The sequence below is a fragment of the Rhinatrema bivittatum genome, chromosome 9 (genome assembly GCF_901001135.1).
Source record: "Rhinatrema bivittatum chromosome 9, aRhiBiv1.1, whole genome shotgun sequence".
NCBI lineage: Eukaryota > Metazoa > Chordata > Amphibia > Gymnophiona > Rhinatrematidae > Rhinatrema > Rhinatrema bivittatum.
Window position 1 is genome coordinate 181,294,404 of NC_042623.1, and position 27,225 is coordinate 181,321,628.

The window sequence follows — 27,225 nt, forward strand, 5'->3', positions numbered from 1 at the left end:
AATGCCTCTGTATCGCTCCATGTGAGACCGCACCTTGAATACTGTGTACAATTCTGGTCACCACATCTCAAGAGATATATTTGCGATGGAGAAGGTACAGAGAAGGGCGACCAAAATGATAAAGGGGATGGAACAGCTCCCCTATGGGGAAAGACTAAAGAGGTTAGGACTTTTCAGCTTGGAGAAGAGACGACTGAGGGGGGATATGATAGAGTTCTTTAAGATCATGAGAGGTCTACAACGGATTAATGTGAATTGTTTATTTACTCTTTCAGATAATAGAAAGACCAGGGGGCATTCCATGAAGTTAGCATGTGGCACATTTAAAACTAATCGGAGAAAGTTCTTTTTCACCCAGCGCACAATTAAACTCTGGAATTTGTTGCCAGGGGATGTGGTTAGTGCAGTTAGTGTAGCTGGATTTAAAAAAGGATTGGATAAGTTCTTGGAGGAGAAGTCCATTATCTGCTATTAATTAAGCTGACTTAGAAATTAGCCACTGCTATTACTAGCATCAGTAGAATGGAATAGTTTTTGGGTACTTGCCAGGTTCCTATGGCCTGGATTGGCCACTGTTGGAAACAGGATGCTGGGCTTGATGGACCCTTGGTCTGCCCAGTATGGCAGGTTCTTATGTTCTTAACCCAGATACACTAACAGCTTTCACCACATCCTCCGGCAACGAATTCCAGAGTTTAATTATGCATTGAGTAAAACAATATTTTCTCTTATTTGTATTAGTTAACTCCAGAACCAGAACAGCCACTAGAATGCTCTTAATTCTGAAACCCAGGAATGCAAGATGATAACTGAAAAATGGAATAATAGAAAATATATTTTATAAACCATGATTACACCTTTGTGTTTTTAAGTAGGGAGGAGCAGACAGGCAGTACCTATGTACACGATAAGGACAAGTCAGGGGAGTTCAGAGCAGGACGTCATTACATTTCATGTGATAAGGGACTGAGGGTAAAGTCTGCCCGAGGAAGAGCGATGATTGTGAAAAAGATGAGAATTCAGCCAATGTAACCAGGTCAGGGGAGTTTAACACTGACACCAGTGGGACTTTGATTATCTTTTGAGAGGGGGGTGGTTACAAGTTTCCAGCCACACATCTAAATGCTGAAACCAACTAAACCGTTCAGTGAGAGGCCTCATCCCACTGGAAGTGAAGGATTAAATTCTAGTGGGTGGAGACTGGCACCTTGTTGTGAGTCTAATAAACCTCCCCTTGTGCCTTTATAAAAAGGTAGAGAAACCTGGACAGACAGGCAGAACAAGGGAGAAGCAGAATAGCAGCAGAAAAAGCACAAGGGAGGGGGGGGAGCCTTGAAGAAAGAGAGAAAGAGTGCAAAGAGACACTAGGGGGGAAAGTGTAGAAAGCAGGAGACAGGCTTAGAGGGAGGAGAGTGGCTGGAATAGACCTGCGGTAAAGTCTATCAGACAGCAGTGCATGCAGGAGAGATGTTAGCTTTAAGTGAGTTTTTGGTAGCTCTGATCCTCTTCTTTCTCATTGCTCACTTCCTGAAATTGCAATGGGCAGGTAGGCGACTTCCTCCTGGACCTACTCCCCTCCCTGTTATAGGAAACCTCTGGCTGCTGAACTTCCACATCCACCATGACCAGTTCATTCAGGTACAGAATCCACAAAATAATTTTACTGCTTAAGTAGAGCTTTTCGTTGATCTGGAAAATGGCGGGAGGGGAACTTATTTATTTATTTATTTATTTATTTATTTATTTAATGCTTTTTATATACCGGCATTCGTAGGACACATCATGTCGGTTTACATGTAACTGTGAAAGGAAATTACAATGAACGCTGATAGCAGGTTAACTAGATAACATATGAAAGTACATATTTAAGATGAGTACCGAGCAAAGAAAATTAGGTTGTACATATTGGATATTTAGCTTATCCAAAATTAAATTTAAATAAACTTAAGTGAAACTTATGAACTTGAATACAATATTAGGTAGATATTAGAAATGATGATATTATATACACATGACGGTGGGGTTAAGAAGGGGAGGCTGGGAAGGAAAATAGAGTGGGGGGGTGAGGAGGTGGGGCGGAGATGCTTAGTGTCTTGTGATGCTTAGTGTCTATAACCTGTGTCTATAACCTGTGATATTATGCTTAGTGTCTTGTGATGCTTAGTGTCTATAACCTGTGTCTATAACCTGTGATATTATGCTTAGTGTCTTGTGATATATGCTTAGGGGTAGATTTTCAAACCGCGCAATTTGGCGTACTTTTGCTGGCGCATCAGGCGCCAGCAAAAGTACGCGGGATTTTAGTAGATACGCGCGTAGCCGCTAAAATCCTGGATCGGCGCGCGCAAGACTATCAATTCCGTATAGCCGGCGCGCGCCGAGCCGCGCAGCCTACCCCCATTCCCTCCGAGGCCGCTCCGAAATCGGAGCGGCCTCGGAGGGAACTTTCTTTTGCCCTCCCCTCACCTTCCCCTCCCTTCCCCTACCTAACCCACCCGCCCGGCCCTGTCTAAAACCCCCCCTTACCTTTGTCGGGGGATTTACGCCTCCCGGAGGGAGACGTAAATCCCCGCGTGCCAGCGGGCCGCTAGCGCGCCGGGACGCGACCTGGGGCAGGTCCGGAGGGCGCGGCCACGCCCCCGGACCGCCCCAGGCCGTAGCCACGCCCCCGGGCCCGCCCCCGGAATGCTCCCGACACGCCCCGAAAACGCCACGCGGTTCGGGCCCGCCCTCGACACGCCCCTGACATACCCCCCTCAGAAAACCCCGGGACTTACGCAAGTCCCGGGGCTCTGCGCGCGCCGGTAGGCCTATGTAAAATAGGCTCACCGGTGCGCAGGGCCCTGCTCGCCTAAATCTGCCCCTTAGTGTCTTGTGATATATGCTTAGTGTCTTGTGATGCTTAGTGTCTATAACCTGTGATATTCTAATATTTATTCTGCTCTCAGCTGGCAAAGACCTACGGCAATGTGTTCACAGTGTGGCTGGGACAGAGACCGGTCATCGTGCTCAATGGGTACCGGACAGTAAAGGATGCTCTGGTCTCTCACTCAGAGGAGCTCACCGGACGACCTACGTTTCCCCTACAGTTAGCGACATCGGGCAGTAAAGGTATTTATCTCTTTATAATGCCAGACTGTCCCTTCCAGGCAACTTAACCTACAGATACAGTGACCCAGACATCCTCTCCCTCCCAGGCATGTTATGCTTCACAAGCAGTGACCCACCTTCCAACCAGCCTCCTCCTCCTATTACTCTGTAGACATAGTGACCCAGGTTGCAATCACGTTACACTGCAGATACAATGACCCGCAGCCCAAACAGCCTCTCCCTCCCAGATGTATTACCCTACACAAACAGTGATCCAGGCCCTAAGCAGCCTCTCCACCCCATCACGCTACCCTATAGATACAGTGACCTGGACACCAGCAATCTTTTCCTTCCTAGGGAGTTCACCATACAGACACTATGCCCCAAACCCCAACCAGCTTCTCTCTCCCAAACACATCACCCTACACAGTGACCCAGGCACCAATTGTATTACCTTATTGACAGAGTGACCTAGACCCTGTGCAGCCTGTGCCCCACAGACATGCTAGAATACACATACTAACCTTGACTGCAAAATGCTTTACATTGTATAGGGAATGGGATCCCTACTAAAGTGTGGCCTTATAGAAGGGCTATACCTTTAGAGAAAGAGAGGAACATAACATTCATGCCACAACATGCCCATGTGAGGCTGCTGCAATGGTTGTGTTCACCAACATTTTGGCCATTCTCCCAGTCACAATCCGGCTGGAATCCTCTGGATACAAATGACGCTGAACCCTTGGTTACGTCTCTATTGCTTATTCTTACCCTGGTTCTTCTAGGGTGTCACATCAACAGATTCAAATTCTCTCACCCCAGTTGGTGAGTTGGGCTTAAACAAAGTCCCAGGGTCTCTCAGTAGTTAAAGTCTCTGTAGCTTTTGTCTTATAAATGCACAACAGTCTCTAAGTCATAGCTTCATCTGATTAAACACAATAGGGAAGTAACTTCTTCCTTTAATCCTCCTGCACATTGCTCACAACTACTTCCTGCACAGCCTAAGCTTAGCTATGTTTGTTGGGCTTGGCTGTTAGGGAACCAGACCCTAATGCCATCTCTCACAGTAGTTTGCAGCTGGAGTTTGTGCTTCCCCTTTCACTATGGCTACAACTACATCACTCCATGGCAGTGTTGCCTTAAAGCTCCTGACCTGCAGACTCCATGAGTGTGTCCTCTTCTGGAGAGGGTCTCCACCACTCGTCTCCCAAGTCCATCGGCTCCAGCTTATCCTCAGGGCTACTCAACACCTCCATCTCCTCTGTCTCTTCATCTGGTTCCTGTTCCTGCATCACCCCTTCTTCAGACAAGCTCTCACCCTTCTCCCACCACACCCGGGCTCTCTCATCCTCTCGATAGGGTAAAACCTGAGACGTTCCTTCCCTCCAGAGTTCCTGCGCCTTCTGGGAGTTGGAGTTTGACTCCTATTCTGATTTATTTTACAAACTGGATCCCCCTTCCAGGATTTCCTTACAGTCTACCTTCTTGTATTCACCAGGGGAATATGATGCCCATCACACTATATATTCCTCCTGGAGGAATTGTGGATTTTTGTGTTGGAGGTCTAAGGGAGACGGGTATTTCTTTTCAGTTCCCTTTTTCCTGGAAAAATCCAAGGCCCAGTTCAATGGAACACGAATTTATAGAGATTTAAGAGACTTTCACATTTATTTTATCTAATGAGGGTAGAGAAGACTATTTGGGGTAGATTTTACAAATGTACGCCCGCGTGTACTTTTGTTCGCGCACCAGGCACAAACAAAAGTACGCCGGATTTTATAAGATACACGCGTATCTTATAAAATCCGGGGTCGGCGCACGCAAAGGGATGCACATTTGTGCACCTTGCGTGCGCTGAGCCCTGCGCGCGCTGCCCATTCCCTCCGAGGCCGCTCCAAAATAGGAGCGGCCTCGGAGGGAACTTTCCTTCGGCTTCCCCCCACCTTCCCCTCCCTTGCCCTACCTAACCCACCCCCCAAGCCCTATCTACACCCCCCCCACCTTTATCGTGAAAGTTACGCCTGTGCCGATCGGATGCTGCCGCACGATTCCCCGGCCAGGGAGCGATTTCAGAGGCCTTGGCCATGCCCCTGAAACGCCCCCGGGCTGGCACCATGCCCCAACATGCCCCCCGGAACGCCCCGAATGTTGTGCCGCCCCGACACGCCCCCCCTAGCAAAGCCCCGGGACTTATGCGCATCCCGGGGCTTGCGTGCGCCGCCGAGCCTATGCAAAATAGGCTCAGCACGCGCAGGGGGGTTTTGAAAGGGTTACGCGCATTACTTATGCGCATAACCCTTTTAAAATCTACCCCTTTATTTTGGAGCTTCAGTTTGAAAAGAAGTTTTTCCATGCATCCTCTTTCTTTTTGTACATGAGCTTGTTTATTTCCCATCTGATTCATCATAGGTGCCAGCCCTGTGGGTGCAGAGGGTGCTTGAGCACCCCTGATACAGCAGAGTTGCTTACCTGTAACGTGTGTTCTCCAAAGAGAGCAGGATGTTAGTTCTCACAAATGGATGGCATCATCAGATGGAGCCCCAACTGAGCAGATGCTCCTTACTTTCATTCCCTTGGAGTCCCTTATTTAAACATTAATCTGTGGATTCTTCCTTATCTAAACCTCTTATCAAGCAGGGGAATTCATGGGCAATTTTGTTATTAAGAAAACAGATGAGATGGTAGGAAAATCAAAATGACTGGGGGCTGAAAAAAGCTTGACCTCTGAAGACAAGATGGTGCAGGACACAGGCCTTGCTATGGAGGGCCTGTCAGAGGCGGCACTGAAAGATCTTACCCGGGCTTGTTTCTGTTTGGCTTACTGATCAGCTGTAGAAAATACAATCATCCGTGGATGAGCTTAGAGACAAGGTCGAAGCATATAATTATGTGCTCACAGGGGTGCAAAATAAGCTCTCTGAACATAAAGTCCACCTGGAGTCACTTGAGAATGAGAATGCTGAGCTTAAAGCAAAAAGCAAACAACTTGAAGACAAGCTCAAAGATCTTGAGAATCGCAGTAGGCGAAACAATTTGCGCATTCATGGGGTTCCTGAAATAGTGCATGACAAGGATTTAATTAAGTTTTGTGAAAAATGGCTCATGAACTGTTGTCTCTAAATGTGCCTGACAGAGCGATCTTGGTGGAATGGGTTCATTGAAAAGGAGTGTAAGGCCACGATCAAGGTAGGCCTCATCAAGTAATAGTCAAGTTCCTCGATTATACTGATAAGTCAAAAATTCTCATGGCTTACCAGAAAGTTAACGAGCTTAGGTATGAGAACTCCAAGCTCTTGATATTGCTGGATTTTTCAGCTAAAGTTCTTTCTTCTCAAAAGGAGTCCATGCCATATTGCATACAGTTACATAAAAAAGAAATCAAATTCTCGTTACAATTCCCTGCTCGCTTGAAAGTGTTCAATTATGGCGAAACACATGCCCTTGCTACTAGAGAGGAGGCCAAAGAATATATGGATCAACCGGAATAATACAAGCACATAAAGAGCGCATTGTTTACCAAAAGCTCGGAAGGTTTATTTTGCTTTCATTCAAGCAAGCATTAAGGGGAAAAAGATTTTGGTGCTAGTCTAGAGAGCCCTAGACTTCCTATGTTATGACGCGAGTTGTATCTCTACGTCCCCTTAGCACGGGCGCTTGATTCTTTGGAACGTGTTCACCACGATTGTCCCAGGCGATGCTACAACTGTAATTTAAGACGAGATGGAGGATTGTTACTTTTCCACCTGAGAATTTTGTGCGGAAAAGTTTTAAGATCTACAAGATTTGTTTATCGTTACGGTCCTGTGACTCTCACTCACTCACCCACTTTTTCAGAATTGTTGTTCGTGGCTAAATGTACTCACTCGAAAGATTCTGCATGTTCGAAGATCGCCGCTGATTCTGGGAGGCCCTGGGATTTCAGCAGGCTATAGTGCTGTGCATGGGGGACAGGAACAACTTCTGCATCGAAGAGGCCATTCGGGCTCATTTTCCACCGGGCTTTGAGAATTGTTTCTACTTGGTTACAGGGGAAGAGGGAGGATGGGTGGATAGAATATAAAGGTTTTTGGGCGGTATCTCTTTGTGATTTTATTTATGCTATGTGCATGTATGTGTGATAAGGAAGTGGTGGGCAAATGAAATTGTATGGGATGTAAGTGCAAGAGTGTTGATGTCCTTAAGATGTTCTTGTCGAGCCAGATAGCTCAGATAGTGTGTGCTATAGTGACATCTCCTAGAGATGTGGGGGACTTAGGCTGGGGAGTCTTTCTTGGCCAGGAAAATGATAATCTGCATGATTTCACTCTCTCTGTTAACATATAGCTAAAATGATTATCAGCTCCCTTAAGGGCTAAGTTTAAATTCCAGAAGATAGGCACATGCCCGGGCCACATCCGCATTGCGCGGATCTTCAGAGGCCCGCAGCCACGCGCGTATCTCCCGGTACGTGCATTGTGAAACAGATTTTAAAAAGAGGCAGACCTGGGACGGGGTCTGGGCAGGGCGTGGGCAGACCGGGACAGTGTCATTAGGCACCGCCCCGCTGAAGCTCACGCTGGGGTCCAACTGGCCCGCGCAACTTGCTGCTCCAGAGAGCGAGTAAGTTTAAAAAAACCCAAAGAATTGTAGGGTGGTTAGCAGGGTTTTAGGGGCGTGAGCTAGTTAGGTAAAAGGGGGGCAGGTTAGGTAGGGGGTTTAGGGAGTTCCTTCCCAATCCGCTCCTTTACTGGAGTGGATTGGGAGGGAACTGGGGAAGAGGCCTATTCCATCGCCACACACATCTACTAAATTCCCCCTCACCAATGCGCGCAAGACAGCACTCGTAAATTGTGCGTGTATGTGCGCACGGGTAGCAGATTTTATAACATTCCCATGGTGACGCACGCATGTTATAAAATTGGCGTGTCCATGTGCGTGCACCGGCAACCGCGTGCACATGGATGCCCACACGGAACTTTGAAAGTTACCATCACAATGTAGATGAGTACTTCATTCTCCCATTAAAAGGAAAAAAGTATTAGCAGAATTAAAACAAAACCATAAGTCTGACATTGTGTTTCTCCAGGAGACTCGTTTAGATGATTCCAAGCATGCCAAGCTTCGTAGAGAATGGGTGGGACAATGTTATTTCTCCTCATTTTCTGTCAGACAACAAGGGGTGGCTGTTTTGAAACGTTAAACTATTCCCTTCATACTTGACTAGCAGGTCAGGGATCCCGAAGGCTGATTTGTAATCCTTATAGGAACTCTTATGTGAGAAGAAAGTAATTTAAGTGAATGTATATGCTCAAGCATTTGTTACTTCTTTAGTGGCAAAAGTACTCTCTTGGGAAGGATATGATACCATAATGGGCTGGGATTTTAACATCACTAACAACCCATTGATAGATTGTGAACCTGCTAAAACCCCTAATACAAAATCAGGCTGACATGGGTATGTAAACAACTTGGGTTGGTGAGCAGTTGGCATCTTCTTCATCTGGAAGAAAAAGAGTTTACTTTTTATTCTCATTTCCACCATGATTATTCCAGAATAGACTATTTTTTGCTCCTGGAGACGTGGTATGATAGACTGCAGGGGCAAACCGTGATTTATGTATCTTTTTCAGATCATTCTTTAGCAGTCTCTCAACTTTGTTTTTCAGAGAAAGGAAGATACCCAGTTTACTGGAAAATATTAACTTTATTATATCATATGCTAAAGAGTTTACACAATACTTGTGTGCAAAGTGGGGGGAGTATAAGAGTTTCAGTTTGTTGCAGGAGATCAGTGCCACCACATACTGGAACACTGCTAAAGCTGTTTTAAGGTCAAACTATCGCCTATGAAGTGCGCAAGAGCCATGAGAAAACTACGAGCATCCTGGCTCTTTCAAAAAAGCTTGTGTATTTCAAAAGTTTACATGTGTAACAATTGACCACAGATCTCAAATTGCAGATGGTTAAAGCCCGCAGTGAGCTAGATGCCCTGCTAGAGTTTAAAGATAAGCAAAATGTTCTTTTCTTCCAATATAAATGATTTCAATGTGACGATAAATCAGGTAAGCTTTTAGCTAACCATATCAGAACCTCTCTGCCTTTCATTACCAGGTGGTCACATCAGAATAAGTTTTATAAAGGCACAAGTGAGATTTTATCAGTCTTTGAATCATTTTATAAACAATTGTATACGAGTGCTTCATAAGAGGTTGAAAATTGCCAGCATTTTTTCAGGGGCTAGTTTTCCCACAGCTGTCTTTGGAAGATCAGATACAGTTGGAGGCTCCTATTAGAAAAGGGGAAACATGGCCTGTCATCAGACAACTCAAATTGGGGAAATCCCCAGGCCCAGATGGTTTTAGGATGGAATTCTATAAAATCTTGGGTGAAAGTATTTTGACCCCCTTAACTGACATGTTTGCGGCAGTCCAGAAAGAGGGGAATTTAGAACTAGGACAAAATTTAGCCACAATTGTCTTGATCGTAAAACCTGGTAAGGATCCCCTGCAACCAGAATTTTACAGATCTATTTCTTTACAAAATTAAGATGAAAAAATTATGGCAGCTATTTCAGCACGAAGGCTGAACTTAATTATTCATTCCCTAGTCTCACCTGACCACACCGGTTTTATTGTGTGCAGATATTCTTCCAGTAATCTATTGAAGGTGCTTTTCTCTTTTTCACTCTCTCCAAAATAAGCATGGCGATGGTCTTCTGGCTAGTTTTGATGCAGAGAAGTCCTTGGACCTCGTTGAGTGGTCTTTTATGTGGCAGCTTCTATGTCAGTTCAACTTTGAGGATCAGTTTCTTCAGTAGATACAAGTTCTATATCATTTACCTGAGGCTCGAAATTCTAGTCAATGGTGCACTTTCCAAATCATTTATTCTGGAGCAAGGAACAAGGCATGGATGTCCCTTGTCACCTTTGCTTTATGTGTTAGCTCTTGAACCCCTGGCTATTAAATTGTGTAATTTAGCCAATTTTAAAGCATTCAAATTGGAAATAAAGTAAAATGTAGCTTATTTGCGGACGATATGATGTTGTTCATAGGGAACCTAATGGATAGTCTTTTAGGATTTATCCATTCCATCACAGAATTTCTCTTTTTCGGGGCTTAAGGTTAATTATAATAAGTCTGAGGCATTTCCACTACATCCTGATTTACAGAGACATTGGAGAGGACCCTTTACCCTAAAATGGAAGCTTTGAAATATATTGGAATTTGGATCACGCATTCCAATCTGTTCAGGATATGAACAAACACAACATAGTACTCACTCTTCAAAAGACGAAAATTCTCCTGAATAAATGGATTTCCTTCCCATTACTGGTCATGGGGCGAGGAGTGGTAATTAAAATGATGACACTTCCGAAAATATTGTACTCCCTCCAGATGCTTCCACTGTGGGTACGGAGTTTGGAAATATGATTTTATAGGTTCATGGTCTCTGCTTTTTATGTGGCACAACCAATGGGCCAGGGTTAATTTAGACATTCTAATGAGGGATAGAAAGGCTAGAGGACTATCTATACCAGACTTGCGCTTGTACAATGTTTCCTGTTTAATGCGTTATATCCAGGATTGGGCTTTCTTGAATAATACATTTGATGGGGAGGGCTTAATGGTCTTGGCTTCACAAAAATATATGTTTAATTCATATCTCTAAAGTCTCTTTTTGGATAACTGTAATAGGAAAAGCATGGAGGTGCTGGAGGGAAAAACTCTATGGACTAGTTAATGTCTCACCTTTTTTTATCTTTAGTGGGAACATAGGGCTGGATTTTCTAAGTTCGCAGAACTTAGAAAATCCGATGGTCACACAGGGGGCGGTCCTGTGCTAGCCGGCAGCGCGCCAAATAACTACACCATAAAAGCACACATGTTATAAAATCCGATACCCGATTTTATTTTGGCACGCGGCTGGCACACAAGGGGGGATTTTCTTAAAAAGCGCCCAGCAATGCAATAAAGGCGCAGCCTGGGAGGGAACTCCCCTAACCCCCTACCTAACCTTCCTCCCTTTTCCCCTCTCCTCTCCGACCCCTAAACTCCACCTATCTACCCTCAATCTTTTTGTTGAAGCACTTACCTGCTCCTTTGGGGCAGTAGTAGGTTCCACGAACCAGCCAGCTGCCAGTGTGTGCTTTCCTGGGACAGCGCCTAACAGCGCAGTCCCAACCGGCCCTCAGCCTGCCCCTTTCCTAAACCTCTGCTCTTCCGCGCGCACCAGCAGATATGCGCGAGGCCAGGCCATTCAGAAAATGCACGGCCATGAATGCATCTGCCGGGATCTGCGCATGCTGGGGATTTACAATCCCCCCATTAGGGAATAGCCACTGCTTATTACCAGCATCAGTAGCGAGGGATCTATTTAATGTTTGGGTACTTGCCAGATATTAATAACCTGGATTGAACATTATTTGAAACAGGATGCTGGGCTTACCCAGTAAAGCAACTTCTTTTAAGAACATAAGAACATAAGAACATGCCATACTGGGTCAGACCAAGGGTCCATCAAGCCCAGCATCCTGTTTCCAACAATCCAGTCAACTTGATTAATAGCAATTTATGGACTTCTCCAGGAACTTGTCCAAATCTATTTTAAACCCAACTATGCTAATTACCTTAACCACATCCTCTGGCAATGAATTCCAGAATTTAATTGTGAGTTGATTTTCTCCGATCTGTTTTAAATGTGCTACTTGCTAACTTCATGAAGTTCCCCATAGTCCTTGTATTATCTGAAAGAGTAAATAATTGATTCACATCTACCCATTCTAGACCTCTCATGATTTTAAAGACCTGTATCATATTCCACCTCAGCCATCTCTTCTCCAAGCTGAAAAGTCCTAACCTCTTCAGCCTTTCCTCATAGGGGAGCTGTTCCATCCCCTTTATCATTTTGGTTGCCCTTCTCTGTACCTTCTCCAGTGCAACTATATCTTGTTTGAGATGCGGTGACCAAAGTTGCACTCTCGCCATGGAGTGATACAGAGGCATTATGACATCCTCTGTTTTATTCACCATTTTCCTAACATTCTGTTTGCTTTTTTGAACACCACAGCACACTGAGCCGACAATTTCAATGTATAGTTCACTGTGACGCCTAGATCTTTTTCCCTGGATTGTAATTCCTAAAATGAAACCTAACATTGTGTAATTACAGCATGGATTGTTAGGAATTATTAGTAAGGGAATGGTGAATAAAATGGAGAATTTCATAACATCTCTGTATCGCTCCATAGCAGAGCGCACCTTGAGTACTGTGTGCAATTCTGGGTGCACAGTACTCTCTTTCCTGGCATTTTTCTCCTGCGTCTTTGGACTTCAAGAGAAAAACGCCCGGGTTCTTCCCAAAACATCTCATCTTAACTTCTCAGTCTCCTGGGTCCATGCTGGATATGTGTGCTGTAAGCAATCTTCCCATACAACTGAACAAGAAAAGCAGTTTGGATAAATTACCGAATGATTTAGCATTGCATGTTTAATGGCTTCAGGTATCATCACATCCAATGGCCACATCTGGAAGCAGCAGCGACGCTTTGGCCTGATGACCCTACGGAACCTGGGGCTGGGGAAGAGGAGCCTGGAGGAGCGCATCCAGGAGGAGGCCCAGCAGCTGGTGGAGGTCTTCTCTGCTGAGAGAGGTAAACGGGATAGCAGCTAAAGAATCAAGCATAAGACAATGCTGCGGGTGGCCGGTTCTCTGAAGCAGAGCTCGCAGTATGAAGGCCTATTGGTTAAGGGTAGTATCCGCCGCACCAGCAAGTTACCCCCATGCACTCTTTACTTCATTCCCATCCTCCAGCCTTTAGAGATCCACAGGGGCGGATTTTCAGAGCCCTGCTCGCCTAAATCCGCCCAAAACCGGGCGGATTTAGGCGAGCAGGGCCCTGCGCGCCGGTAAGCCTATTTTACATAGGCCTACCGGCGCGCGCAGAGCCCCGGGTCTCGCGTAAGTCCCGGGGTTCTCCGAGGGGGGCGTGTCGGGGGCGGTCCCGGTCGTCGCAGCGTTTTCGGGGCGTGTCGGCAGCGTTTTGGGGGCGGGTACGGGGGCGTGGCTACGGCCCGGGGCGGTCCGGGGGCGTGGCCGCGCCCTCTGTACCCGCCCCCAGGTCGCGGCCCGGCGCGCAGGAGGCCCGCTGGCGCGCGGGGATTTACGCCTCCCTCTGGGAGGCGTAAATCCCCCAACAAAGGTAAGGGGGGGTATAGACAGGGCCGGGCGGGTGGGTTAGGTAGAGGAAGGGAGGGGAAGGTGAGGGGAGGGTGTTAGAGGATTCCCTCCGAGGCCGCTCCGATTTCGGAGCGGCCTCGGAGGGAACGGGGGTAGGCTGCGCGGCTCGGCGCGCGCCGGCTATACAAAATCCATAGCCTTGCGCATGCCAATCCAGGTTTTTTAGTAGATACGCGCGGCTCCGCGTGTATCTACTAAAATCCAGCGTACTTTTGTTTGCGCCTGAGCGCCTGAGCGCAAACAAAAGTAGGCCTATTCGCGCTCCTTTTAAAATCCGCCCCACAGTGTTTATCCCATGCCCCTTTTAAATTTTTTTGTCTTCACCACCCTTTCTGTGAAAAAATATTTCCTGGGTGAAGGCAAAAAAAAAAAGAGAAGGGCGGAGTACACAGCACACACATATAGAAAATATATAATAGAAAATAATGTGTGGCAAACAATATAAGGGTCCTTACTTCACACGTTGATTGAATTCTTTTGTGCTTGGAACTATGCACCACTGATGTAATGGCTTCACAAATAAAAATCTTTTGTTAGTATATATTGACCAGTATATTGTTTGCCACACAAGAAATATTTCCTGACTTTGGCTCTGAGTCGTCCTCCCAGGAGTTTCATTTCATGACCCCTATTTCTAATGATTTCTTTCCAGCAGAAAAGGTTTGTCGATTGTGCATCATTAAAACCTTTCAGGTATCTGAAGGTTTGTATCCTATCTCCCCTGCACCTCCTCTCCTCCAGGGTGTACATATTTAGTTCCTTCAACCTCTCCTCATAAATCATTTGATGGAGACCCACTACCATTTTGGTCACCCTTCTCTGGACCGCTTCCATCCTGTCTCTGTCTGTTTGGAGATACGGGCTCCAGAACTGAACACAGTACTCCAGGTGAGGCCTCATCAAGACCCTGCACAAAAAGATTACCACCTCCTTTTTATTACTGGTTATTCCTCTCTCTATGCAGCCCAGCATTCTTCTGGCTTTAGCTATCACCTTGTTACATTGCTTTGTCATCTTCAGATTGCTAGAAACTGTCACCCCAAGGTCTCTCTTATTCCGTGCATAACAGCCCTTTACCCCCATCACATACAGCTCTTTTGGATTACCACACCCCAGATACATGACTCTGCACTTCTTGGCATTGAATCCCAGCTGCCATATCTTTGACCACCATTCAAGCTTCCATAAATCATATCTCATTCTCTCTACTCCTTCTGTCGTGTCCACTCTGTTGTAGATCTTAGTATCATCTGCAAATAGACAAACTTTACCTTCTAACCCTTCCGCAATGTCGCTCACAAAAATATTGAACAGAACTGGTCCCAATACTGATCCCTGTAGCACTCCACTTAACACCGTTTTCTCTTCAGAGCAGGTTCCATTTACCATCACAGGCTGTCTTCTATCCGTCAACCAGTTTGTAATCCATGCCTCCACCTTGGCACTCACTCTCAAACTTCTCATTTTAATCATGAGTCTTCTATGTGGGACCATATCAAAAGCTTTACTAAAGGGCGAACTAGCTCGGTCTCGCTGAGCGTCTTTTTCCTCTTGGTATTTTGCCGTTTCCCCAAGCTCTGATGCCGCATTTGAGTCGGAAACGACGGGCCCAGGAGAGTCTAGTTTTAGAAGCCTCCCCAGCAAGCTGGGTAACCAGCCCAATGGACGCTCATGTAGTGCACAGAATTGCTCATCCGGGAGAAATGCAGTTGCTGGAGAAGTGCCAGGAAGGCGACGAGACAGTGGACCTTCTCCTTGACTCAACGACATCTTTGTCCCCGGTTCAAAGAACTCCTCCAGAGAACCCCGCAGAAACCAGGATAGCTACACAGGTTGCTCACCGAAGCGTGCTGATGATGTCAGTAGTGCAGGGGGAGCCGTGAGAGTAATATCGAGGGAAACTGTGGTGGAAGCTGACATGGATGGCGTCCCTGGAGTGATCTCGGCAGGAGGAATGCAGCAGTCTCAGGCGGAATTTAGTGCTGCAACATCTGAATCTTCCAACTTTGGAATAAAAATAATATCGATGGTAAGACCGCAGTCTTTTCTTTAGAAACTATTTGCGAGACTTTGGTCATTTTGAATGAAAATGTAACTTTACAGTTGAAGCCAGTAATTAAGAAAATGGGTGATATTGAAGTTCAAGTTAAAAACCTGAAAGATGAAAATATTAAAAGGGATCGGGTTGTGGACTTTGTTAAACAAAATATAGGAAATTTAAGTGAACAACATACAACTTTAATAAAGGAGAATCAATTGCTAACTAAAAAAGTTGAAAATTTAGAAAATCAGATCCAAGGAAAAAACCTTAGATTGATACATTTTCCTAAAGTTCCACTAGTGTCAGCAAAGGATATGTGGAATAGGGATGTGAATCGTTTTTGAATGATTAAAATTATTGTCAGATAATTTTAAAATTGTCCAAAATCGTTAGAGTGCACGATACAATACAAATGCCCCCGATTTATCGTCAGGGGCATTTGTATTGTATCGTTAAATAGGGCGCGGGAAAACCGGCACACCAAAACAACCCTAAAACCCACCCGATCCTTTAAAACAAATCCCCCACCCTCCCGAACCCCCCCAAAATGTTTTAAATTACCTGAGGTCTAGTGGGGGAGGGGGGGGGGTCCCGGCGCGATCTCCCGCTCTCTGGCCACGGCTGCGTTAAGAGAAATGGCGCCGGTGGCCCTTTGCCCTTATCATGTGACAGGGCAAAGGTAGCGCCGGCGCCATTTTGGTTCCTGGCTCCCGACGTCACGCGTGCAGATCGCTCCCGGACCCCCGCTGGACCCCCAGGGACTTTGGGCCAGCTTGGGGGGGCCTCCTGACCCCCACAAGACTTGCCAAAAGTCCAGCGGGGGTCCGGGAGCGACCTCCTGCACGCGGGCCGTATTGCCAATATTCAAAATGGCGCCGGTGCTACCTTTGCCCTCACTATGTCATACGGGAGGGTGGGGGATTTGTTTTAAAGCGTGGGTGGGTTTTAGGGTTGTTTTGGTGTGCCGGTTTTCCCGCCCTCCCCCAATTTATGATTTTTAACGATTTAAAAAAAAAACAAAACATGACGATCAGATTTCCCTCCCCCCCCAGCCAAAATCGATCGTTAAGACGATCGATCACACGATTCACACCCCTAATGTGGAATAGATATGCCTTGGAGGTTTTATAGATTCCTCAGCAAACACTTCTGCCGTTATTGAAGATTTATTATGCACCTTCAATGAAGATAAATTCAAACGAAGGACAGGATTTTCAATTATTATCACCATTGAATGTCTCAGAAATCTTGGAATCCTCTGATATAACAGTTGCCCAACCTGCACTGTTAATCGTCTCTTTGGTACTTGATTCAGATTGAGACTGGGTACTGAAAATGTATTTTAGAAATCGTAAAGAAGTGTTTCTTCAGTTGAAAGTTCAAATATTTCCAGACTGGCCCAGCCCCAGTTTATTATTTCCCTGTTACATGTATTTTCAAGCATTTCTGTTATACTGTAAACCGGTATGATGTCCACACGAATGCCGGTATAGAAAAAGTTTCTGATTATGAGACCTAAATTGCTACAAATGGGAGCTTCATTTATGTTGAAGTTTACATGTAAATGCCTCATTAGGTATCGTGATGTTAAGTACATATTTTTTCATCCATCTCAACTTTCTAAATTTATTTCTGATAAATCTCTTCAGCTAATGTAGATGATAGGCCCCGATACTACACTATCTCACTAAGTTGAGAAGTTCTATATAAACAAATGTTACAAATCTAAATGCTAGTATTTGCTTAAAATCTTTTTTTTCCTCTGAATAAGATAGCCTTCTAGAGAGTTAAGGATACCCTCATTTGAGGACTTCGATTACATCAACATTATATATTTAAATACTGGAGTGTATAATCAGATATCTGCTGAGTTTTCTTTTTCCTTTTTCTTTTATAATTGTTGATGTTAACTTTCCATTTCTTTCAAGCTTATATACTTGATTGTATTAATGTAAAATTGCAATAAATAAAACATTAAAAAAAAAAAGCATTACTAAAATCCAAGAAAATCACATCGAGTGCTCTTTCCTGATCCAATTCTCAAGTCTCCCAATCGAAAAAATCAATCAGGTTCATCTGACAGGACCTTCCCCTGGTGAATCCATGTTATCTTGGATCGAGCAACCCACTGGATTGTAGATAGTTCACTATCCTTTCCTACAGCAGAGTCTCCATTAGTTTTCCCACCACTGAGATGAGGCTAACCAGCCTCCTCACTGCTCCCACTCTTGTGAAGCGGGACCACCACCAATCTTCTCCAGTCACTTGGCACCACACCCTTTTCCAGGGATCTATTGAACAGGTCACATAGCAGACCCACCAGCACATCTCTGAGCTCTTTCAGTATCCTGGGATGAACCTCATCAGGCCCCATGGCTTTGTCAGTTTTCCTAGCTCTTCCCATACATTCTCTTCTGTAAATTGAGTTTTGTCTACTCCACCCCTGTCTTGTTATCTTCTTTAGTGAACCCCAAACTGAAGTATTTGTTTAATATTTCCGCCATTTCTTCGTCTCTCCCCACACATTGATCCTAGTTGCCTTTCAATTTCACTATACCTCTTTGGACCTTTCTCCATTCTCTGATGTATCTGAAGAATGTTTTGTCACTTCGCTTTACCTCTTTGGCAATTCTTTCTTCTGCCAGACCTTTTGCTTTCTTGATTACATTCTTCGTCTCCCTAGGTTTTGCCAGATATTCTTCCATGTGTTCCTCGTTTTGGGATCCTTTATAATTCTTGAATGCTACTTTTTTTGCTTTTATGTTTAAACAATTTTTATTGGATTTTCAAAAGCAATACACATAATAATACACTGAAGCGAGAGGAGCTCTGATCTTGCCTCAGAACAATACCACCAATAAAAATAATAGAACCCCTACAGAACCCCATTACTTTTTTTGCTTTTATTATGTCAACCACCTCCTTTGAGAACCAGATCAGTTTCTTATTTCTCTTGCTTTTGTTTACTTTTCTAACACATAGGTTTGTTGCTTTTGTAATTGCTCCCTTTAGTTTGGTCCACTGTTGTTCCACCTCTCTCATTTTCTCCCAGTCTTCTAGTTCTACCTTCAGGTACATCCCCATTTCGACAAAGTCTGTATTTTTGAACGTCAAAACTCAGGTCTTTGCGTGACTTCTCCATATCCTGCTTGTGATGTCAAACCATACTGTTTGATGATTACTGGTGCTGAGGTGGACACCCACCCGGACATTAGAGACATTATCCCCGTTAGTGAGCACTAGGTCGAGTATAACTCCCTCCCTCGTGGGTTCCATTACCATTTGTTTGAACAGAGCCCCTTGCAGGGTATCCACAATCTCTCTACTTTTGGTAGATTCCGTGGAAGGGATTTTCCAGTCTACATCCGGCAGTTAAAGTCTCCAACAATTAGCACTTCTCCCTTCTTTCCCACCTTTTGGATGTCTTCGACCAGATCTCTGTCTAGTTCTTCCATTTGGGTCAGAAGCCTGTAAGCCACACCAGTAAAAATGGATGCACCATCATCTCTTTTTAGGACGGCCCATTATGCTTCTTCTCTACACCACTTTCCTTGCAGTTCAGTAGCTTGGATATTATTTTTCAAATAAAGAGCTATTCCTTCCCCTTTTCTGTCCTCTCTGTCCTTCCTTAACAAATTATAGCCCGGTATGGCTTATCCCAATCATGAGAATCTGTGAACCACGTCTCTGTAACATCAACAATGTCCAAGTCCGCCTCCACCATTAGGGCCTGCTGGTCAGGAATTTTATTGCCCAAACTATGAGCTTTCCAATTTTTCTCCCTTGATTTGTAGCAATTCCTAGGCCCCTTTTCTGCTTTTTTGAGCTGATTGATTTTATTTTCACTGCCCACGTCCTGCTAAATAAATAAAATACATGGGGGGCAGTTGATGGAGATTGAGATTTGGGAATTTATATGACCATCTACCGAAAGTGGTAAAAGAATGGAGAGGAAGACCCCCTGGACAGATTAGGTGGGGTACCTGATCCTTGACTGCTCTCAATTATTGTCTGACTAGGTTGATATAAAAATGTATCATACAGAGCGTATTCACTGCTTTATCTCCCTAAGCTGGCTCCTGGAACTAAATAAGTGGAGATCTGTGCAAGCAGTCAGGGCGCAAAGTGAGCTTCATCCCTGTGCGGTTGCAGCACTATATAGTAGGATGGATGAATGGCAGGGGGAATTTGGAGGGAGGTGGCCAGCTGGCCAGCCTAAGGACAGCCGGAGGGTTAAATCTGCCATTACATAAAACTATCAGCAGTCTTCAATATTTACTGTCATATCTTTAGCTTTTATTCCTCTAAGCTGGGTGTAGACATTGTGCCCTCCCCCTTCCCAGGTCCTCTCCTGTCCTACCTGCCTCCCCATGGCTCCTTCCCAAGTATTAGCTCTTCTATTCTCTCCCCAACAATCATTCTTCCCTGGGTCCTGACTCTGCCCCATGGCCCCTTCCCAGGTCTTCTCTCTCATGCCCGCCTCCATGGCCCCTTTCCTGGGTTCAACTCTGTCTCCCCCATCTCTAGTTCTTAGCTTTTTTGACTGGTTCGGGGCTCAGAGGCAAGAATAATAGGAAAGAAAATCGCTGCAGAACCTGAACTCCAGCACAACCTTACGGGCCTTGTAGTGGCCCTGCCCCTCACAGGGTTTCCTTGGAAAAAGGACCTGCGATCACTTCCCACTGATTTTTTTTCCCCCCCTATTGCTGCTGGGTGATCGGATGTTTGGGACAGCAGGACTCCTTCCTTTTTGGGCTCAGCAGGCTCCCTTTCCCTCTTGGGGCCCCCACCTCCCTGCCGTCTTGCTTGGTTGGGCAGAATTTATTTTCTGGACATTATATCGCATCCCTCTCCGAACCTCAGAGGGTGCAGGTTAGAAATATTTGAAATAAATAAATATAAGTGACTGTCAGCACCCCTGCAGTTTGTCAGCTTGCTTTCTTTGTGGGCCCCGGGTTCACTCACGCTCGTGTCTGGCACTGCCGCCTGATCTTAATGATGATGTCGCAGATGAACCCGTCAGATCGCAGTATGGGGAATCTGCTTTATGATGCTCTCCAGACCATGACTACGCCCAGGGTTGCAGGAAACCTGCAGATAAGTTTCAAAAGCTGCATGTAGTGCCCCTCCCCTACAGTCCAGATAGTATTATTAACGCCCATGCTCTCTACCAAAGTCTGACGTGTTCTTCATCCACAGGAAGACCCATCGACCCTTTGCCCTTCATTGTGAATGCAGTAGCCAATGTGATTTGTTCTGTGGTCTTTGGGCACCGTTTCTCCATTGATGATGACGTCTTCCATCAACTGATTGAAGCCACAGCCTTTCTGATCAATGCCCGGAAACATGCCTGGAGCCGGGTGAGACCACTTATCCTTCTCAGCGGGGGATGCACAGACATGGGGTTTTTTTTTTTGTTTCATTTTGGTTTGGTTCGGTTTCTTTTTATTTACAACAAAAAATAATGAAACAAACTGCAAACACAATTTAAACAAGATGAATAAAACGAAACGAAAATTAAGGAACCATGGGAGAAGGGAACAAAAAACGCCTCCTCCCATATTTCCTTTGCCCTCGTTGCTCCTCCCCCTCCAGACGTGCACTTAGAAATGGTTCCAGCCGTTCAAGGCCGGTGCCATTGTTAATTTCTTCCTTGGCCTGGCTCGGGCCGTTTTGTACACAGGAAGTGAGCAATGGCTCCAGGCTTCATCCAAGCGGACCAGCGGTGGGGCGGAGTGCCCAGGGATCGGGGGTGGGCATGATCAGAGAGATGGCAGCTGAATTTCAAAAACAAAATGAAAGAAAACAAGTTTTGCTAACATTTTCTTTTCCAATAAATCCACATCCCTATAACTCCGTGTCCTGGGCTCAGCCTGCAGCAGAAGCCGCCGTCAAAAATGCGAAGAGAATGTTAGGAATGATCCGAAAGGAACAAGATCCTGCTGCCCCTCTGTATCGGGCCACGATGCGACCACACCTCGAGTGCAGTGTACAGCTCTGGTCGCCCCATCGCAAAAAAAGACATAGAGGAGGGCGACAATAACGAAAAGGAGGCTGGCGCCTCTCTCTACGCAGGCTGGGGCTCCTCCGCTCGGAAAAGAGCCGGCAGAGAGGGGACAGGATAGAAGTTTATAAAATCATGAGTGGGGTGGGATGGGTAAATAAAGGAGGGTTAGTTACCCTTTCCAATGCAGCGCACCCTACAGTCCCACTACCAGTAAGATCCGGGTGAGCCCTTAGTGTAGGGCAGCCTTTCCCAAGCAGTGCGCCTTCAGACCTGATCAGGCATGCCACGGAAAAGTCGCTGCTGCCTGATGCACGGGTCCAGACCGGCACCTGGGTTCTGCTCTCAGAGTCGCCAGCAATGGTTCATAAACGCGTGGAAACTCCTTTCTCAGAACTTGCACAGTCACACATGCCTCCCCCTTCCTGGCTGCGGCATGAGCCCGGCAGTGCGGGAATTAATAAGCAGCATGCAGAGCATGGATAGCCAGGCCCCGCTCCATTTGGCACACATATCTTCTCCCTTCTGAGCTTCTTCCTTTGAGTCCTTCTTCCAGCCTCTGTCTTATCCCTGGGCTGAGTGAGGCAGGGAGTGCGTGCGCTGAGCACGGGATGTGACTGATTCTGAGTGCTGGGAGCAGCAGCAGTGCAGGAGCTCTGGCAGCCACACGCGGCAGCCCAAGGTAACTGACTGAGCTGGCAGCCTGTGCCACACTGGCTTCTCCTTTCTCTTGCACGTGTATGTAGAGGGGACGGCTCCTTAGTGAGGGATCATGTGTGCCTTCGCCCCTCCCTCCCCGCCTCCCTTTATTTTAAAATTTCAAAGAGAGACTGGCCGTATAAATTGTCTCCTTGTCTGCACTGCCTGCTCCATAGGCTGGTGTGCCACACCACATTTTTGTTAACATTCGGGCTGATACAGTACAGTGCGCTCCGACGGAGAGCACTGTTAACCTGCCCTTGGACGCGCGTTTTCCCTTACCCCTTATTCAGTAAGGGGCCAAAAACGCGCGTCCAACCCGCGGCACCTAATAGCGCCCTCAACATGCAAATACATGTTGATGACCCTATTAGGTATTCCCGCATGATACAGAAAGTAAAATGTGCAGCCAAGCCGCACATTTTACTTTCAGAAATTAGCGCCTACCCAAAGGTAGGCGCTAATTTCTTCGGGCACTGGGAAAGTGCACAGAAAAGCAGTAAAAACTGCTTTTCTGTGCACCCTCCGACTTAATATCATGGCGATATTAAGTCGGAGGTCCCGAAGGGTAAAAAAAGTGAAAAAAAAAAAAATTTGAAGTCGGCCAGCGGCTGTCGGGTTGAAAACCGGATGCTCAATTTTGCCGGCGTCCGGTTTCCAAGCCCGTGGCTGTCAGTGGGCTCGAGAACAGATGCCGGCAAAATTGAGCGTCGGCTGTCAAACCTGCTGACGGCCGCCGCTCTGGGCCAAAAGGAGGTGCTAGGGACGGGCTCATTGCACCTAAGTCTGACCCAGCTCGGCAATTCTTACGTCCTCCATTGAAAATCAAGCTTTGATAGGTTAGTTCCCATGAATCTCACATCAGAGACCCATCAGGTGGAAACTGGCACAAGATGACAGCCAGGGAGGATAAGGATTGGAATAAGGGGCTGCGAGGCAGAGTCAGTGCCAGGGTATTAAGGTGCCCACTAATTCCCTTCCCTGATTTACATACCAGCAGTGGCTCTGACATATTGTGTTCCTTGCTACCAATGGCAGTGACTATTCTCGCCCCATCCCCTGCTCAGCCACCCTCTCTCACCCCGTCCCTACCCAGAATTTTCCCTCTCACTCTCCCCTTCTCTACCTAGTATCCCTCCCCTCTCTTTCTCCCCAACCTCTGCCTTTGCCCCCTGCCCACAGTACCCAGCACCCCCCTCTCTCCTAACCCTGCCTGATCTCCCTCCCCTCTCCCTCCCCTCCCCATCCTCTGCCCAGCATACCAGTGTAACCTTTTTTTTGGGGGGGGTGGTATGTATCCTGAGGGTCCTGAAAAGAATGTATTATTTCAGGGCTAACTCTTCTGCACTTTCCCCACTGTTATCCTGTCCCAAGGGGTGGATTCTTTCTATGGGGGGAAGGCTAACCTTGGCCCAGGCACTGCAAACCTTTTCTGTGTGTATGTGTGTGTGTGTGACCATGGCTCTCCGGGACAGGTACCGTAACAAGGCAGGCTGGACTTGATGGATGATAAAGTTTACTCTATCGATTGTATAAAAATCAATGGGAGGAAATAATAAAGAGTCCAGTTACATCCATGTTCCTTATTCATACGGGAGTACCGGTCTAAGACGCACCTCCCTCTATGGAAGAGTCCCTTTGTCCTGGCTCTTGAAACCTGTGCATTGTCCTTAGAGTGGAGGGAATATTTGTCCCAAGTATCTTAGCCGTGACAGCCCCTTCCCCGTAGTACCTAATATTCAGAGGGTCTGTGTCCCGTACTCCCGGGGTCTCCAGATGTTCTCTCTCCTCCTCCCTTCGACTCCTCTTCAAAAGATAGACTTTGGACACATCTGGAGGAAAGGCCTACACTGGAACAGTTCTTTCAGTCCAGTGCTAGGTAAGGAATGGGCAGCAAAACACTTCCTTCTCAAATCAGATGGGAAACTCAATCTATACTACAGGTCTCTGCACCTCCTCTTGATGGGGGCGAAGAGGTGGACAGATCTTTCCTGCACCTCTGGAGAAGGGATTTCAGCCTCCCAGAAGCTGCAGGTCAAAAACAGCAAAAATCTTAATACTCTGAGCAAAAAGGCAAAAACAATTCTCTATTTCTCTCTTCCCTCCAGGTTATAACGAAGACCTGGCAGGGCAGTGCCTCTCCCTTCCCTAAATTTGGAGAGCACACTGAAAACACTCCTTTCCCTCCTGAAAGCAAAACGACACGACCTTCCTACTCTCCTTCCCAACCTGCCCTCATGACTTATCCTCTCTAGCAAAGCTCTGAGGGAGGAGCGGGATGGTACGGGCCGGGAGCTAGGGCCATCTAGTGGAGACTCCATAGTCTCTACACCAGCATCACCCCTCGCTGTGCCCTTTGCTAATACTGTCGCCTCTTCAGTCCTCAGTCATTTCTGCCCTCTCCTTTTCCAGGTTTCCTCCCTCGCTACCCCTCCTCCACTATCATCCCGCTTCCCTTTGACCTCAATCCCCGCAGCCTGATTTTCCTCCTCTTAGCCCCCCCTCAGCTTCAATATCACCTCCCCCCCGCCCCCCCCCCCTTCCGTCTCAGCAGCTCCCTCCCTCGTTTCTTCACCGGCAGAGCCCAGGGACCTCCAGCTGCTGGGGAACAGTGCCAGCCATACTGCCCTGGCCCATCTCCACCTTACTTCCTCTGCTGGCGGGGCTCTGGGGCAGCCATTTTTGCCTCCCTGCACAGGTTGGCATTGTAGGCAGCCGTCCAGTTCTTCGAATGGTAGAACCAGCTGTACTGTCGGGCCCTCCTCCCAGCACATTTATTTTTATTTTATTTTCAAATGTATTAACTGCCTCTTCCTAGAGGCAGCAACCAGAACATGCATTGCAAGAAATATTTTCCAAGCACCATATGGGGCCCTCTTTAACGCCCATTCCTCCTTTAAAAGGAGGCAACTCCATGTGGAGACCCCAGAATCTGGACTAGGTTAAGAGGAGGGGCAGAAATGACAGCAGCTCGGGGGTCGGACACATTTCTGGTTGAGGATGAGGAAAGGTCCATTGCTCCCATGCGGTCTTTACTGTACAGGAATTCCTAGATTTAATGCGTTTTGAGTTAAAATGATTCAAAGCTACATCTCTAAACTGGCACTCATCATCCAACTTCGAATAATTATTGCGACGTCAAGACCCTTCAATGTCTTCTCAGCAGGCACGCGAGGAGGCGCTGATGATTGTGAGGCCAAGCAAGGTGATGCCAGCAGGAAGAGGGTCGGGCTCTTCCTCTACTTGGGACAATGTCAGTGCAATGTCCTGTAGGCATCTTCCCCCTTCAGACAGACAAATTTAATTCTTTAAAATGTGTCTGTGCTTTTCACAGTACTATTTGGAACTAAATTGTGGAAATAGTATATTAGGTCTTGGTGCAAAAAACCAATTCCCCATTTATACCATTGCCCTTACGGGACATAGGTTGTGAATCAATGTGTGGTTTTCAGGAACTGATTGTGTCTTAAGCCTGGTGAAAGTTTCGCCTTCTTTAATCAGTGCGAGAATCTAATAAAAGCAGCTCCTTCTCTTTCTCCTGTGCAGATTTATGATCTCTTCCCCTGGCTGATGGAAAGGATCCCTGGCCCCCACAAGATGCTGTTTCATCACTGGAAGCAGCTCCGCAGTTATATAAAGCAGGAGATCAGAAGCCACCGGGAGCACATGACCAGTGAACCTCAAGATCTCATCGACTTCTACCTCAATCAGATTTCCAAAGTATGGGCACACAGTGTGGTCCATATTCAAAGGGTCTGACCGACTAACATTTTGAGTTACCGGGGGACAAAAACCCAAGATGTGAACATTTATTCCGCTCCCCAGTTAAATCTTGTCCAGTTAACTCTAGAAGGTGGTGGTGGGAGGCGTTCAATCCCAATCATATTTCCGAAGTTTAGACAGGCAGGGCAATAATAAGAGCCTGTCAGTACCCACTGCGGAGGAGGGGATAAGGTGGGTGGGTTCCAAGTTTGATAGCCAGGGCAAACCTAGTAATGGCTGGAGTTGCTGGGGTAGGAACACAATTGATAGTAACAGAATGATTAAAATCTGCTCCAGATTCACCAGGTTGACAGGAAGCCCTGCACCCATTCTGTCATATGTCTGCAGGCTGGCGTCAGAAGGGTGCAGGACCACAAGGCTGGGCTGGTGCTGACCTTCTTCTTCCTCCCCTGCAGATTGAGCCCTTGGGTTCTGGGGGCTGGTAGGACGTGGCTCTTGCTGATCATCGTGACAGGGGCTGGATTCAAGCATAGGCTGGGAGTTGAAGTCAAGCATCGACTGGGAGTTGGGTACAGGTGTTGGCTTGGAGCTTGGGAACAGGTGCTAGCTGGGGACTGGACCTGAGGCAAAGGATGGGGGCAAAGCCAAGCAACAGATAAGGAGAGTGTGATACCTGTTAATATCATGGACACTTGTTACTGAGGGGAGGCTGGCACTACCTAGTGGGCAATCTCACTAGGTCCACCCCCATCAGTTGGCAGAGGTGCCTTTTGTTGGGATGCACTGGAACTTTGCCTCTACTACCAGCCCCATCCTTGCAGGCTGAGCCCTTGGGTTCCGGGTGCCGGCAGGATTTAGCTGGGTCCCTAGAGCAATCCAATAACAAAGTGCAGTTGAGTGTGGGCTGAGGCAGGACATAGGATCATAGGACAGAGCAGAGGTCAGGGCAGGCAGCAGACAGCACAGATGAGGGCCGGGCCGAAGGTCGAGGCAGGCAGCAGACAAGCGAGTTCGATTCTGAGCAAGGGGGGTCAGGTCCAGGCAGAGCCTACGACAAGCCGAGGTCAAATCAGGAATGAGGCCAAAGGAACAGGACAGACAACAGCAGGACCAGGGACCTGGCAGGACAGTGAGCAAGGCTCGCTGAGGACTCCTGGTGTTGGGGAGACTGCATAGCAGGCGAAACCGTGACAGGGTTAGAGCAGGGCTACGGGGATTTCATTTTGAAATTCCCATGTATACTTTGCACCTGAGAAAGCAGACGTCAGGTTCACAGATCCATTTCTATCTGCACTCCTTCCCCCCACTCCAAACTCTATGAGGAGATGAGATGAGTTTGCAGGTCCACAGGTACTTTGCACCCCATATCATTTCTTTAAGCTTAGTATGTCGTGTTAAAGGAGACTTGCCGTTTCCTCAGGCTTTAGTCAGTGTGAGATGTTAGAACAGAAC

The 27,225-nt window shown here is 46.7% G+C and overlaps 1 protein-coding gene across 1 annotated transcript in view; it reads left to right on the top strand.

The window, feature by feature from the left end:
- Window positions 1-1,260: 1,260 nt before the first annotated feature.
- LOC115099359 (cytochrome P450 2J2-like) overlaps window positions 1,261-27,225 on the top strand; it is a 34,502-nt gene continuing 8,537 nt past the window's right edge. The window contains exons 1-5 of the mRNA XM_029616949.1: window positions 1,261-1,638; window positions 2,949-3,111; window positions 12,570-12,719; window positions 20,547-20,707; window positions 25,597-25,770. Coding sequence (XP_029472809.1) covers window positions 1,468-1,638; window positions 2,949-3,111; window positions 12,570-12,719; window positions 20,547-20,707; window positions 25,597-25,770 — 819 coding nt within the window. The 5' untranslated portion in view covers window positions 1,261-1,467. The remainder of the gene's footprint in view (window positions 1,639-2,948; window positions 3,112-12,569; window positions 12,720-20,546; window positions 20,708-25,596; window positions 25,771-27,225) is intronic.